Source organism: Saccopteryx bilineata, chromosome 4, assembly GCF_036850765.1.
Source record: "Saccopteryx bilineata isolate mSacBil1 chromosome 4, mSacBil1_pri_phased_curated, whole genome shotgun sequence".
Lineage (NCBI taxonomy): Eukaryota > Metazoa > Chordata > Mammalia > Chiroptera > Emballonuridae > Saccopteryx > Saccopteryx bilineata.
Genome location: NC_089493.1, coordinates 273,101,312 through 273,117,985, shown reverse-complemented (window position 1 = coordinate 273,117,985; position 16,674 = coordinate 273,101,312). Strand labels below are relative to the sequence as shown.

General features: G+C 41.7%; 1 protein-coding gene across 2 annotated transcripts; it reads right to left on the bottom strand.

The window, feature by feature from the left end:
• Positions 1-398: 398 nt before the first annotated feature.
• GDE1 (glycerophosphodiester phosphodiesterase 1) lies at positions 399-15,467 on the bottom strand. Of its 2 annotated transcripts, none has more exons than XM_066274707.1 (6): positions 15,056-15,467; positions 13,591-13,766; positions 10,662-10,767; positions 6,000-6,092; positions 3,371-3,582; positions 399-1,950 (listed from the first exon to the last, which is right to left on the bottom strand). In XM_066274707.1, the coding sequence occupies exons 1-6, from the start codon at positions 15,314-15,316 to the stop codon at positions 1,803-1,805; spliced, it is 996 nt and encodes a 331-aa protein (XP_066130804.1). In that variant the 5' UTR covers positions 15,317-15,467; the 3' UTR covers positions 399-1,802. The 2 variants fall into 2 exon arrangements, with proteins under 2 accessions (XP_066130804.1, XP_066130806.1); XM_066274709.1 differs by having other exon boundaries at positions 13,591-13,762; positions 15,056-15,189.
• Between the last annotated feature and the right edge of the window lie 1,207 nt (positions 15,468-16,674).

The window sequence follows — 16,674 nt, the reverse complement described above, 5'->3', positions numbered from 1 at the left end:
ATTTTTCATTGGTTGATTCTTGTATGTGCTCTGATCAGGGTTCAGCCCACAACCTTGGCATACTAAGATGACACTCTAACCAACTGAGCTACCAGGCCAGAGCCAAAATTCTCCATTCTTCAAGGCCCAAACCACTTTAGCATAGGATCTAAATCCTTAATTGGGTATGGCAGAGGCAAGAGCAAAACGGATTTGGGACAAAGGTCAAGACACAGTGAGCTGGCTTTCAAAAGGTATTCACACAACAGAAGGGATGTTGTTAACTACACTGCCTCAAAGAGAATTCCTCCCCTGTTGTTCGTGTTGTCTCCAGTCACACTGAAGGAGGAATTCAAGACAGAATTTTTGGGTCATTCTCCTCGTCATTCTAGTTGTAAAGTGGTACGGAATACACACAGTTTAGATATATGTTCCATTTATTGAAGAAATCTTTGTCCCATTAATTATTAAACTCAAGAAAATTTTTTTGTAAATGCTGATTGAAAACGTCACAAGCCCCATCTACATGCCCCTGCCAACACTAACAGTAGCCAAAGTCAGTTTGCTTCTCACTGCCACCTAGTTGTGTGGACTGCTGGTCTGCCTGCTACAAGTGTGAGGCTGGTGACCCACTGGGACTCCGGGGACATCATAACTAAACTGTGGTGCTTGGGATCAAGGCTACAAATGGGGCTGTAAGGTGGGGGGGCCGCTAGAGGAGAGAGGCAGCTTTGCAATTTTCTAAAGACTCAAGTTCATTTTAAATATTGCTATTTAAGTTCAAAGTAACACCCTCCAGAAGCTCACACGGGAAGGAGCTGGAAACCAAGGGCTTTACTGTATAAAGGCAGCCAGGAAGGGTAAGAGCAGAGGCCCTGAGTCACAGCAGTCTGGATTTGAATCCCAACCGCACCAAGAAACTTGAGACCTGAGAAGGGAATTCACTCTGCGGTGCCTCCGCTTCCTCGTCCGTAAAATTTGAATACCTCTAAGATTTTTGTGAGACTTGATTACGATAATGTGTTAAACCACCAAAGTTCCTGGCAAACAGTAAACAAGAACTTTTAGTTACACTATCAGGCTCTGCTAAGTGGAAGACCTTCCCTTCCACAGGTTTCCGTTTTCACGGGTAAAATGAGGATAAGCCTAGATGTCCTTGGATTGTCCTGAGAGTACAACTGCTCCTTCGTGGTCTGCAGTTCTTATTCCAAGATACCACAACTAATCCCTCAGGCTGGTGTCAAGGCTGCCCTGACACCTGTGCCACATGAAGCTGCTGCCCTGGTCCCTCACTGCTGAGAGCAGCCTCCCTGAACTCCTCTGCCCTAGGATACGATACTAGATAAGCAGTTTGCCCTAAGTGCTTCTTTTAATGATTTTATTAGTATGGTCACAAGTTTGATGTCTACAGTACATTGATAACGAAGCTGAATACAAATATTTTAACTAACTAAATTACATATATGTATATCAAGTTTTCAAATGTCAACTTTGAGTGATCATGCATTTCCCATGCACTTGCATTTGCACCCCCAAACTGCACAACTCAGTCTGTGCTTATCCTCACTGGGTCTTGGTGTCTGCCTCCGCTAGGTCTGGGCAGGAGAGTTGTGCCTTTTTGCAGACCCAGATTTTCAAGAGCAATGGTGTTGAGCTCAGGCATTCCATGGCACAGTGGCCAACACCGGGTTTTGCTTTGGTTCGGGTAGAAATGCCAGCCCCGACTACTGCTTATGCAGGCCACCTGACCCCATGCCTTGGGCTAGCACAGAGGTCTTCTCAGGCAATCTCCGTACCCGTGGCTTCCCCACTGGGGGGAAAGTCTAGAACTGAGATGCGCAGTCTTCCAACATGCTGTCAGTGATATAGCTGGAATGAAGATGGGATTCATAGTAACTTTTTTCATCAAAAGTGTTAACAGTCCAACCAATAACCTGAATACCTTTAGCTGACCACTTCTTTAAGTAGTTCCTGGAGAAAGAGGAAAAACCAAATGTTAGAACAATGATCAGCTGGTCCAAGACTCTGCAGTGGTCACTAAGTATGGTACTCCTGGAGTACTAACTGCTCAGAAAGCCTAGTAGCTGGCCTCTACACCAAGTTCAGAAGGAATGTTCCCAAACCCAGTGTGAGGGCCTCCTCCACATCACTTCAGCTTCAAACTTCGGTGGCTGGCTAAAGAACCCCTCCCCCAAGTCATAGGGGAGGCCATACTGGCTCAGCCCCACCTACCTCTTCGGCCTCATCTTAAACCATACTCCCCTTTTCTGGTCTGTGCTGCAGAATATTGATTTTCTTCCCATTCTGTGGAAGAACCAGGCTCTTTCCTGCCACACTTGTCATGTGTTTCTCCCTCCGACTTGATCTCCACCTCCCCCCCTCAATTTCTACTCAGACCTCAGTTGTTATCTCCTTGGTAATGTTTCTTCCCTACTCCCCGGTTAGGTCAAATTATATATGTACACTGTTCTCTCCCACAGAGCGTCTGTCTTAGCTGTATTCATTAAATTTTCATTCGATTAGCATCTATCTCTTCCACTTTGCTATAAACTCCGTGCAGAAAGACCATGGTTTTGTTTACCAAAGTACCTTCAGTTTCTTTTTTTTTTTTTTTAAAGACTTAATTCAATTTTCAGAGAGGAGAGAGAGGGAAAGAGGGAGAGAGAGAGAGAGAGAGAGAGAGAGAGAGAAGGGGGAGGAGCAGGAAGCATCCACTCCCATATCTGCCTTGACCAGGTAAGCCTGGGGTTTCGAACCGGCGACCTCAGTGTTCCAAATCTATGCTTTATCCCACTGCGCCACCACAGGTCAGGCCCTTCAGATTCTTAATACAATACCTTCCAACATTGTGAACATACACCAAATAATTACTGTATTAAATACACACATGCTTGAAATAACATGAAACTTAAATTATTATTGGCTGAAATACACAGCTATAAAACTGCTAGAAGATTCAGATTACCAGCACATTAGGGCAACAAAAAGTTTCTTGGAAACGACAGAGCAGAGCCTGCAATGCATAAGGGAGTGGAAGGAAAGATGGGATATGAGCGAGGTGACCACAGGACATCTTCGTGGAGTTCTGACATGGATCCTGTGTAGGTTTTCAAAGGGAGCCAATCACAAGGAAATGTCATCTCCATCTCATCAGTTTGGCAAATTTAATTTTTCTTTAAAATGCACTTAAAACCAAAATATTTGACTAGCTTGTTTTGGGAATAAAATATACCTAGACTTTTCCCATCTAAGAAGCTAGTGGCATTCCGACTTCATAAAGCCACAGTGGGCTTTGTGGGTGGGAACCAATCCAGGCTGTCCAGTGTTAATCCTTCCCTTCCAGAAAGGGCACTTAGGAAATGTGTCAAGAGAAGAAAAAACACCAACTTACGGGGATACAAAATCCTTCTGTATGAGGAAAGCTGAAATTCCACAAAGGTACCACAGGATATTGTGCATGCTCCAATCAAGCAAAATGTCTAGGACCACAAACACGGATTGTGTCCAGATAGTTTCATAGCGTGGTTTCCCATCTCCAGTATGGCTGAGGCTCCAGGGTCTGTGAGTTAAAGCTGTCACTACATTCTGATCTGCTTGTCTCATCTGGAAAGAAGTTGTAGAAAATGAAATAACTCTCATAAGTCCAATACCTCTGACTTGCTATTTAAATGTAGCCAATGTTCTAATTCTGAAAAGTAGTCATTTGGTACCCTGTCTCCAATGTCTGCTAAATAAGTACTCCATCATAAAACTTTTGAGACAATAATGTGATGGATGTAAGGCATTTAATATAAGTATAAATAAGAATAGTTCCTTCACAATCCTAAACAAACTGCAACCCTACCTTTAAAATGAGAAAATTATAATCTCAGGAACAAGTTTTAATGTCACAAGAAAATACTTTCAATTAGATATCAATTTAAATTCTGGCCAGAGATCATTAGAACTCAATGAGGATGGAACTAAGATCATTCCAAGAAAAGGGCTGATAAGAATGGTAGGGGTAGGGAAGCTGGATGAGAAGTAAGTGAGAAGACAGAATAGAGAAGAAAAAGTAGGGGCAGGGGACAGGAAGAGGGCAAAGGAGAAATGGGGAGGCGTGGATGGAATTTTCAGTCTGTGTTCTATGCTCCTCTAAAGAAAATATCATACACTGTAAAGGCCTCTACAGCCAAGTAAGTTTAGGAAACACTGATCCAAATTTCGGAAAGCCCTATGACCCTATTCATCTTGATGACAGTTTATATGTGGACAGGCTTACTGTTAAATTTTAAATTTTAAATGTATGCTATGTAGGTCACTGTTGAAGAGCGCTACAGAACCAACTCATTATTTTGGAAACAGGTAAGTTAAGGGAAAGATTAAGCATTTATTTGCCTAACTAAATAGTAGAAGAGAGCTTCTTTTTATAGATGCATTCCAGCTAAGACATGAAGAAATGATAGAATTAAAACATTAACATTTTGCAATCCCTAATAAGTTGAGAGAGCTGGCCATTGGCAACAGTAGCAGCTGTTAACAGCAAGAGTCAGCCAGATGTTATGTGCCTTCTGATGGAAAAATACTCTAACCTATGAAATTACCTTACCAAGAACAATCAAAGCTAATTAGATCAAGCCTTTAGCTCACACTACTAATTTTCAGGAAATACACAGAGGAGAAGAATGTGCTGAATTGTATCATGGCATACTTAGCAAGATCCAGACTCGGGTAAGCGCTACAAAACAGCCTAGTTTCTTCAATAAACCTATCACTAGGGGGAGAAAAGAAAGAGAACTTACAGATTTAAGATTTAAAATTATAACAGGCAGTCTTTACTTGGGTCCTGGTTCAAATTGGCAATTTGTAAAAAAAAAAACAACCATTTTTGCTATCTCTGAGACAAATAAAAATGTAGACAGTGACTGGATGTTTGATGATCTTATAGACTTACTGTTAATGATTTTAGATGAAATAATGGTATTATGGCTCTGTTTTTAAAGGAATCACTTTTTAAAGATAATGCAATTTTAATGGATGAAATGATATGTCTGGGATTTGCTTTAGAATAACACTGGGGATGGTAAGTGGGGGTGATGAAATGAGCTGGAGCATGCATGGATAAAGGGGCTCCTATACTATATTCACTTTTATGCATATTTTAAATTCTCTGAAATTAATAACTATTTTTTTAAAAAAGGTATTTTTGCTGTTCATGAGATGTAGAGAGCTACATAATTCTTTCTGTTCTGAGAACATTTACCCAAGTAATCTGAATAAGCCTATAAACACACAAAAAGTAGCTAAAAAGAAATTATGATATTTTTAAATGGGATATGAGTACATTTCCCTTCCTGAATTTCTCTTGTTAATTTAAAGGTGTTTCTTAACTGATTCAGTTCAATTTAACAGGCATCTGTCTTATGCTTACTTAGCCCATTGCTTTATTACCACCAATTAATATAATACTATGTATGACAAAATCCTGAGCCCTGGCCAGTTCACTCAGTTGGTTAGAGCATCGTCCTGAAACATCAAGGTTGTAGGTTCGATCCCCTGTCAGGGCACATACAGGAAGCCACCAATGAATGTATAAATAAGAGGAACAAATCAATGCTCCCCCCAACCCCTTCCCTTACTCTCTAAAATTAATCAATTTTAAAAAATCCAGGGCCCTGGCTGGTTGGCTCAGTGGTAGAGCATCGGCCCAGTATGTGGAGGTCTGGGTTCAATTCCTGGTCAGGGCACACAGGAGAAACAACCATCTGCTTCTCCATCCCTCCCCTTCCCCCTTCTCTATCTCTTCCCCTGCCGCAGCCATGGCTTGAATGGTTCGAATGAGTTAGCCCTGGGTGCTGAGGATGGCTCCATGGCCTCGCCTTAGGCTCAGTTGCTGAGCAATGGAGCAGCAGCCCCAGAAAGGCAGAACATTGCCTGGTAGGGGCTTGCCGGGCAGATCCCCGGACGGGGCGCATGTGGGTGTCTAAAGCACTGTCTCCCTGCCTCTCACTTAATTTAAAATAAAAAATCCTTAATTTTACCTTATAGATAACTTCTGGTAAGAAAGAGCAGACCATACTATTGTTGTGTAGTTGAGGAAACTCCATATATATTTTCTTTAGAGCATCAGTAGCCTATAAAACAGAAGAGATGAATGTATTTAAAATCTATTACAATGTAATAGTCTTAGTCAATAACAATTATATACTAAGTACAACCCTATCAAGTAAATCAGAACTTTATTAATATATAGGGATGTTGAAAGGAGTATTAGTAGAATCCACTATCCACTGGGATAGATTTTATTTTATATTTTAGAGAAAGGAGAGAGAGGTGGGCAGGGACGGGAAGCATCAACTTGTTGCTTCTTTTATGTGCCTTGACCAGGCAATCCCAGAGTTTCGAACCTGCGATCTCAGCATTCCAGGGTGACGCTCTATCCACTGTGCTACCACAGGTCACGTGCATTAGTATACATTTTAAACTTACATCTGCAGCAGATAAAGAAGCTGAGTTACTGTTGCTTTACTAGTTTGCTAAAAGGCCCACTCCTTTTGTCATATTTTTGCAAAGAACGGCGGACTGTAGGCCAGTGGAGGCTGGAAGCTAAATTTTAAACTGTTTTACTTATAACCTAGTTCAGTGGTCGGCAAACCATGGCTCGCAAGCCACATGCAGATCTTGGGCCCCTTGAGTGGGGCTCTTCCACAAAATACCACGTGCAGGCACTACCTCGATAAGGAATGTACCTACCTATATAGTTTAAGTTTAAAAAATTTGGCTCTCAGAAGAAATTTCAATCGTTGTACTGTTGATATTTGGCTCTGTTGACTAATGAGTTTGCCAACCACTGGCCTACTTTAATCACTAGGAAAATTCCTTTATTCCACAACTCCACCAATCTCTGCTTTTCCCAGCTAAAACATGAGCCACCAGCCTGGGAACTGCAAAGGATAGATATTTTTCAGCCCAGGGGACTAAGAGGAAATGTCACCCATCATAATATGAAGGCAGAAGCAATGGGACAAGGGAGGAATTAGAAAGAGCTGAAGTTTCTCTTCTCCAGGTGAGCAGAAATTTCTTTTTGTAGTCCAGCTAATAAGTAAAGAAGAAATGATAGAATTAAAATATTGGCATTTTGTAACCTCTAGTGAATTAATAGATTTGGCCATTGGCTATAATGCTGCTACATCATATTTCTTAAAATGCCGCTAATTTTTGAAAGTCACACACACCTATAACCAAATATAAGCAACAAAATGCTTTCAAAAAAAGAAAAAATAGCATAGAAATTATTCATGTTATGCTTTCCCTTCACTAATGTGACGTAGTGTAAGCTATAGAGCCGAAGTTCTTTTCTGTTTGAACTATTATTGTATGCATTGTGTGTAACCCTTCACCTACCTACATTATTTAATTCTCACAACACCCCACCTGGTAGTTTCCATTATTATTCCCATTCTGCCCAGGAGGAAACTGAAGCTTATCAGGGTTGAGGTTCTACCGTACTAAGTCCATGATCTTGGCTCCTGTGCTCTACTAGCTCCAATTTGCTGCCAACACTTGTTCCTTTATGCTACCATTCTGGTGAATGAAACTCTTCTATCCCAAACCACCTGCTGAGCACCAACCAGAAAGCTGAAATAGCTGGATTAAAAAAAGTATTTTTTCTCTCTCTGACCTCCCTTGCATTCTAAAAGACTAAGCATGAAGGTCAGTACCCCACTGGGTAGAAATGTAGGATCTATCAGGGTTCTCAAACACGGGCCATATTATCAATAAAACCTGAAGCACTCATTAAAAATACATGTTCCTTAATCCTGCCACCCCAGACATTTTCAGAATTTCTTCTCTAAGTGGTATGACCCAGAAGTCCGTATTTTTAAGCATTCCTGGTGATTCTGATGCAGATCAAGTGGGAAATCTGGAACTATCACTTCAGCAAAATAATAACTTAACCAGAGCCCCATTCTCCTTTTTCTTCAAAAATAGGAGTTTTCTGTACTAAAGTTAGAATACATACTGAGGTTTATATTTCAGATTTTTTTTTGAGAGAGAGAAAGGGAGAGCCAGAGAGAGACAGGGAGAAAGAAGCATCAACTCATTGTTCCACTTAGTTGTGCATCCATCAGTTGCTTCTCATACGTGCCCTGACTGGGCTGGAACTGCGTTCTCAAGATGGAGCCAGCATTGGTGGGATCAAGCCAGCACCATTGGGACCAAGTCAGCGACCTTGGGATCAAACCAGCAACCTTGGCACTCCAGAACAACACTGGCCAGGGCTGTATTTCAATTTTTTTTTTCACATTGGGTTTATTTTGGCCAAATCTCCTTCAGCTCTCATCCAGTCCAAAGGGACCTGTTTCAGATTTTTTTTTTTTTGTATTTTTTCCGAAGTTAGAGGTGGGAAGGCAGTCAAACAGACTCTCACATGCACCTGACACGGATCTACCCGGCATGCCCACCAGGGGGCGATACTCTGCCCATCTGGGGCATCGCTCCGTTGCAACTGGAGCCATTCTAGCACCTGAGGTGGAGGCCATGGAACGGTCCTCAGCGCCCAGGCCAACCCTGCTCCAATGGAGCCTTGGCTGCACAAGGGGAGGAGAGACAGAGAGAAAGGAGAAGGGAAGGGTAGAGAAGCAGATGGGCGCTTCTCCTGTGTGCCCTGACTGGGAATCAAACCTGGACTTCTACACGCCAGGCCGAGGCTCTACCACTGAGCCAACCAGCCAGGGCCTATTTCAGGTTTTAACAACTAGTTTCAACTATATCATGGAGTAAATTTTAAAATACTGACATCAGTCTACGGCCATACCACCCTGAACGCGCCCGATCTCATCTGATCTTGTGAAGCTAAGCAGGGTCGGGCCTGGTTAGTACTTGGATGGGAAAATACTGACATCATCAGAATTCTAAACCAGTCGATGGCCATCGTGATTATATAACGATTGCTAGAGGTAAATATGCACGTTGTTCAAATAAGGAAAAAAGTATTTTTACTTGAAAAACTGGTTATAAGAAAGCAAATGTAATCTGAACCACATTTTCCCATTGCTTTCCATTGCAATATATTTTTATGAGTAAAAGCATATGTTCTAAAATGTAAGCAAAATTTTATTTAGGAATGTCATACATATTTGAAAAAATAGTAATTTAGTAATAAAATTACCATATATATAAGGTCTACCGGAAAGTTGTGTCCATTTCTATCACAAGTTTTGACACGTAAGCACATGTTTATTTGGCACATGTGTGCCTCTCTATTTTTATCACTTAATGTATACATACTGATGTAGCAAATTAACTAAAACAAAGTTGATTCACGTTAGTCTTATGTTGAAGCAATAGTGTACCCATGGCTACTGATAAAGTTCATTTACGCCACTGTATTTTATACGAATTTCAACAAGGAAGAAATGCTATAGAAGCATGTAGAAATTTATTTAAAGTGGTAAAGGTACAGTTTCTGATAAGACATGCAGAAGATGGTTCGAAAAATTCGAAACAGGTGATTTCGACCTTTCTGATAAGCCACATTCTGGGCGACCATCTTTGATTGATGATGATGTTGTTAAAACCATGTTGGAGCAAGACCCTTTTCTGACAACATTGCAGAAAGGCTTAATTCAGCTCAGCAAACCATTTCGAACCATATTTGGAAGATAGGATTGGTGTGGAAATATTCAAGATGGGTGCCACATGAATTAAGTCAGAAGAATTTGTATTTTGTTTTATTCCAAAAACAGACAGAACTTTCCGGTAGACCTTATAGTAATTTGAGCATAACTATTCAAATCATAGAATAAAACTATACATAAGGGATAGAAATCACACAGACGGGATAAACCTGTGTAAAAGATAAATATCCTATTAGCTATCAGAAGCTTTAAAATTCATCCATTGTTATCTAAGACCTTTAACAGCCAGATGAAACTGGTTGTGCCCAATTCCTGAATTCCTTTTTTCTAATTTTTTCAATTTTTTTTTATTCTTGTTTAAAGCGAGAGGAGGGGAGATAGTAAGTCAGACTCCCACATGTACCCCAACTGACCAGGCTCCACCTGGCAACCCCACCTGGGTCCAATGCTCAAGTACCAAGCTATTTTTAAGCACCTGAGGCTGACAAGCTCTGACCAACCAAGCTATCCTTAGCGCCCGGGGCCACGCTTGAACCATTTGAGCCACTGGCTGCAGGAGGGCAAGAGGGAGAGAAGGGGAAGAAGGAGAGAAGGGAGAGAGGGAGGGAGAGATAAACAGGTGGCCGCTTCTCCTGTATGCCCTAATCAAGAATCAAACCTGGGCTGTCCATATGCCGGGCCAACTTTCTATCCACTGAGCCACTGACCAGGGCCCTGAATTCCTTTTTTGAGATTACTTGCGCAGTCTGTGTAAGAAGAGCCTCTTTACTTTCTATTTAATTTCTCTGACAAACATTTTATGTAAATAAGAGAAACCTGACTGTTCTATTCTGTGCTAGATGTAGACTATCAGGAGTTGTGTAAAAGTTCCATCAAAAGTTTAAAAGATTCTATAATTTGCAGTTTTCCTTACAGATGTGGATTTTTGCATCATACACTTCCATTAAGCAAATATAATTCATAAAAATAATTTTAAAATACTTAACAAAATACATAGTTTTGGAAATGACTAGCAATTAAAGATGTCTTTTTAAAAAGTAACAGCTATGCTATAAATTGTACCTTATTTGCATGGCTCTTGACATCAAAGAAGATTGTGAGGTTATAGTTTAGGCACTCCATAACTGCTTCTCTCAGGGTAGGGATTTTTTCATCAGGGAAATCATTCCTGTCAGAGAGGGAAAAGGCATAGCACATTTGTAGGGGGAAAAATATGCAAGTTTAGTGGAATAGACATCTGACAAATGTCTCCCAAACTGTTTTACCCAACTTCCTTTCTTCAACCACACCAAATTCCAAGGATGATTTCCTATATAGACTTCAACCAAGTATAGATATTCTTGACCAAAAAACAGCAACAACAAAAATCATTTAATTTTTAGGAAATCACTAGATTTCCACTGAATTAATAATATAATTAGTTTTTAAGTTTACTTATTGATTTTACAGAGTAGGGGGTGGAACAAAAAGTAGTTGCTTCACTCTGGCTGTTCATTGGTCATTTGTCATATGGGGTTTGGCTGGGCAGGTCCAGGGTTTTGAACCAGCAACCTTGGTGTTCCAGGTTGGCTCTCTATCCACTGCACCACCACATGCCAGGCTAACAACTATATAATAACTATATAATTAGTATAGTATAATAAAAGTATATATAATTAGGCCCTGGCCGGTTGGCTCAGTGGTAGAGCGTCGGCCTGGCGTGCAGAAGTCCCCGGTTCGATTCCCGGCCAGGGCACACAGGAGAAGTGCTCATCTGCTTCTCCACCCCTCCCCCTCTCCTTCCTCTCTGTCTCTCTCTTCCCCTCCCGCAGCCAAGGCTCCATTGGAGCAAAGATGGCCTGGGCGCTGGGGATGGCTCCTTGGCCTCTGCCCCAGGCGCTAGAGTGGCTCTGGTCGCCGACAGAGCGACGCCCCGGAGGGGCAGAGCGTCGCCCCCTGGTGGGCGTGCCGGGTGGATCCCGGTCTGGCGCATGCGGGAGTCTGTCTGACCGTCTCTCCCCATTTCCAGCTTCAGAAAAATACAAAAAAAAAAAAAAAAAGTATATATAATTAGTAACTACTCTCCAAGGGCAGAGTGTATGCCACCTTTGGAAAATACAGACTTAATTTTAAAATCGTAATTGCCCTAAAAGAATCTTTGCAGGAAAAATTCCTAGGAATACATAAATCTGTTGACTGTATTGTTGTTCATTTAAGTGCAACTGTTGAAAATAATTTTCTAATACATAATTTTATGATATAAAAAGGAAAGTTAAGTGCCTAATAAATTAAGAAGTCGGCTTTTCTCACATAATAAAATTTCACTGTACATGATTTAACTTATGTTAATTCAATTGTATTATTTCACCTATAATACCCTGGCTTTTAAAAAAGATAAAGATCATTTAAATAGCGCCAGCAATTCTGCCAGCCATTCCAGTCAATGCATATTCTCTGGAGTGAGGGATGAGAAATATAAATTTGCTATTCTCTTGGCCAGTCTTAGGTTCCCTGCCCCCCTCACAGGATGACCTTCTCACCCCAGAGTAATTCTTGAGAAACTATTTTTCCCTATAATATGGTTCCTAAGCTCTAGCCAATTACTTCATCTGATGTCTAAGCAAAGAAAATGCAATCTGTTCCAATAAATGCTTCCCCTAAGCATGTTGAATAAAAACTGATCATGTCAAAGATACATATAAAGATGGGTCCTGGGTGGAGGCTCAGAGGATAGAGTGTCAGCCTGGCATATGGACATCCTGGGTTTGATTCTCAATCAGGGCACACAGGAGAAGCGACCAGTGTCGATCAGTGGCTCAACTGATTTACGCATGGACCCAGGTGCTGAGGACAACTCAGTTGATCTGAGCATGTCAGCCTCAGGAGCTAAAAATAGCTCTGTACTCAAGCATCAGCCCCAGATGGGGTTGCCGGGTGGATCCTGGTTGGTTGGGGCACATGCAGAAGTCTGTCTCACTACCTCCCTTCCTATCACCTAAAAAAAACAAACAAAAAACCCGATATAGAGACGGTATATTGACTCTGCTATCGTGCTTTCTTAAAAATTTTAAGAATGATGCTGACCCTAAGCATTTTTTGCTTTTTAAGTGTTGATTCTGAACCTGACATCTTATGTGCAATGTCATTATCACTCAAAACCAGCCCTTCCCTTGCATGCTGCAGAGCAATAAAATATGATTACAGTAAAGAGTAATTCCAGCAGCCTGGATTCAGGACTTTCAATACTTTTTCTAGACTCAAACATGATTTCCTTTGGCTGAATTTTAATTTCTTTCAGATCCTGGGAAAATGAAGTCTAAAAAATCTTTTAGGAAAGACTATAACTTAATCACTGGGTGGCATACTCAGTACTCAAGGTGTAGTCATCATTGTCCAGAGAATTAATATGACATGAATAAGAGTAAACATACATCTTTCAGTATTATAAAGAAAACAAGAGGAGGAGGATTAAATAACCACATTCCAAAGTATATTATTACCCAATACACCAATTCCAAGGTGTTTAAAGCTGTTAATGGTGGGAAGGGTGTGGGTTCTTTGATGACATACAGTTCAGAACACTAAACTGAAGAATTGACTGATATGGACTATTTATTTCCCAGAGGGAACATCTAAGCACAGTGATCTTACTTGAGCACAGAACCCTTTTCTTGGGGAACATGATATAGGGTTAGCTCTGATGTATATACATACACATATATACTTTATATAACAGTACAAAGTAATTGGCATGTTAGTGACTAGACAGAGTATTGTCTTGAGAAAATTCCAAGGCCAAATTTGGCCTCAGTGAGTGAAGATGAAAAACGTCCATGCCATATTTCTGTTGTTCCTAGTACCTGCTTATTACCTGGGAAACATGTATACAGTTCAAAATAAAGCACAACATAATAACTCTCCTGGAGCAACAGCTGTAACTTCTGGTGCCAATGTCTGTCTTTGATCTCCACCAAAAGCTAATGATATGTTTAAGTGACAATCAGCCACTTACCTTAATCTGTGATTTGCGGCAGGATTAAGCTTCCTAATTTGCTCAAATGTCAAATCACACAATCGACCAGTGCCATCTGTAGTCCTATCAACTGTGTTATCGTGCATTAAGACAGGAATCCCGTCAGAAGTAAACTCAATGTCCAACTCCACACCTGTTGCTCCATTCTTAGCTGCCTTAACAAAAACACCAACAACATTAATGTCAAATGTCATTTTACAACATAAACACTCAAGGCAACCAACAGGGTTAGATAAGAAGACAGCTACTTTTACTGGTTCTTTTCATATTTAGTTTATCCATTCCTCAACTTGCTGTTTCCACTCTTCTACTGTCATGAATAACGCTATGAACATTCAGAAACAAGTCTTTACATTTCAATTCTTTGGGATATATACCCTAGGAGTGGAATTGCTGGGGCACATGGTAACTCTATATTTCACCTCTAGAGGGAGTGCCAGAGTGTTTTCCCACCAATAGTATATATATAAAGGTTCCAATTTCTCCATATCCTCACAAACGCTTGTTTTTGGTTATAGCTATCCTAATGGGTAGGAAGCAGTATTTCATTGTGATTTTTATTTGTATTTTACAGATGGATGGTAATGTTGAGTATCTTTTCATGGGCTAATTGGCTATTTGTACATCACAAGCCTTCCAACAAACATACTATACTTATCAAGTGCCTACTATGTATCAGCAGTGAGGAGAGAGTGGTGAGCAAGAAAGAAAAGGATCATGGATCTTACATTTTAATAAGAAACACAGACTATAAACATGTTACAAGTAAAATATGACAGTAATAAATGTTTTGAAAAAAGAAAATCGAGGGTAATGTGAAGGTTAAAGAAGGTAGCAGTCATAAGATAGGGCAGCCAGGTCAAGACCTCTCTAATAATATGATATTTGAGCTAAGACCATAATGATAAATGAGTCAACCATACGAAGATCTGGGGGAAGAGTTTTCCAAGCAGAAGAGATAGCAAGTATAATACAAAGGCCACAAGGTAGGAAGGAGCCACAGTGTATTGACCTAAATCTATAGATTCTTGCCCTAAAGAGCTTACATTTATGGAGGTCTTATCAGTCATTCATATTTCTTCACTGTGCTTTTCGCTCTCTTAAAGTGTCTCATTTATGCGTTTATTGGTTTAAGGCCTGTCTCCTTGACTTCAATGCAAGCTCTGTGAAAGCAGGGGCCCTATCCCATCTGTCTGTTCAGGGCTGTATTCTCTGCCCTTGGCACACAGCAATTATATAAATACTATACTTGCTGTGTTCTAAAAATACTTGAAGTTGGAAGACTTTCCAGAGTTCAAACGGATCAAGGGTCGCTTTAATGTCTTTCTTGTGGAAGAATGGGGTACTGGGAAGGCTATCGTGAGAAGACTGGGGAAGCTTTGGAAGGACAAGCAGAGAAGTCCAAGCTCCCAGAAGGGGCGCGAGGCGTGAGGTGGGGGCTCACCTGCCGAATAGCCGCCAGCGTGTTCTCCGGCGCGTCGTGACTGCCGCCGCGGTGGGCGATGGCGGAAACGCGGTTCCGGGGCCTGAGCACCTGCAGGGCCCTGCGGGCGGGCAAGGGCTCAAAGCTGAAGAGGCGCAGGAGAAGGTAGAGGCTGCAGGTGAAGAGGCAGGCATTGAAGGGGCTGCGCGTCGCCAGCAGCAGTAGCAGCAGGAGGAAGGAGAAGGTGCCCAGGAGGCCCCCCTGTTCTTCCCATAGCCACATGCCGGCGCCCGCACCGGCACTGACGGGAGTCCCGGACCCGCCGGGATCCCGGGACAGGAGAGCGAGAAGCAAGGGCAAGAGCCCAAGGCACTTGCCGCAGGAATACCCTTCGAGGGGTACAGCGCCGCACAATGGCGGCGGCGGCTTTCACATCCGGAGAAGGAGCCAGCAGGCTAACCAATCAGGGCCGGGGATCCCCAGAAGTCGGGGGCGGAGCCACTGGATGGCAACGGAGGCGGGCTCAGGTACAGGCTCACGTCCCAAAAGTGGATTTTGGCTTTTGCTGGGGTTTAGACTTCAACCCGGCTTTCATATTCCCGAAGGGGAGGGATGCAAGAGCCGTTGTACGGTTGTATAGTTGCAAAGGATCTTAGTGACTCCTTCATTCTGCCCTCCAGGACACAGCCCAGGGAGCCTTGAAGGAGCAGGACGCTTTTGACTATTTACTCAATTCAGTTCAAGGTGTGCCAAACACCAATCCGGGTGTTCAGGACACAGCGGTGAACAAGACCTATACGGGGTCCCTGCTTCCTGGGGGTTCACATTCTAGTGGGGGAATATAATAGTGTTAGGGAGCACAGCCAACATTTATAGAGCATCTAACATGTTCTAGGTTCTGTGAGAACAATTGCTTCATGCGTTATCTCATATAGTCTCACAACAGCCTCAGTGGGTAGGTATTAGCTCAGGAGAATGAATCCAGTCGATTTTTCAGATTCTGAAGGAATGAAAGAGCATAGCAAAAGGAAGCATAATCGATTTATAAACCTGAGAGGGATTTTAATGATTCCCTCACTTCATAAATGAGAAAACTGAGGCCAGGAGAGGTGAAGTGGATTGGGCAGTTAATGGCAGAGTCTGGACTGACACCAAGCCACCCCAGTTTTAGGCCATTGCCTTTTCAACCGTTACTCCACCTGCTAAGGACCAATCGTGAGCTTATGTACCAGGCACTGTGCAAGAATTATGTTATTCCTCATAATTAACTCTTGTGACAGTTGCTTTTAAAACTCTCATTCTACATATGTAAAAATATGCACGGGAAGGAGGCAAAAGGTAAAACCGAGTTAGCAAATGAAAGGGGCCACTACATCATATTTCCGAAATCTGGTAACATGTTTAGATAGAGAACTTTGTCAAAAACATTCTGGGCTTTTCCTGCCATCCTGAACCTGTTCTTTTTCTCTGACATTATTTTCCCACTGATTTGCAAAAGGGCAAGCGATGTCTTAAATTTTAGAGTTGGCATCTAGGATTGCGCAATTTTTTATTTACAGAAAAAAAAAAGTTGGTGAATGTCTTATGTTTTCCAACAACTACACAGAAAAAGGGAGCGTTCCCATTCAAATGAATTACAA

Coding starts and splice junctions, on each gene's coding strand:
- GDE1 (XM_066274707.1), bottom strand. CDS start 15,316: ATGTGGCTATGGGAAGAACAGGGGGGCCTCCTGGGCACCTTCTCCTTC. Junction 13,767..15,055: donor CGCTGGCGGCTATTCGGCAG/GTGAGCCCCCAC, acceptor GTTTTTGTTAAG/GCAGCTAAGAATGGAGCAAC. Junction 6,093..10,661: donor TCAAGAGCCATGCAAATAAG/GTACAATTTATA, acceptor TCTGTTTTATAG/GCTACTGATGCTCTAAAGAA.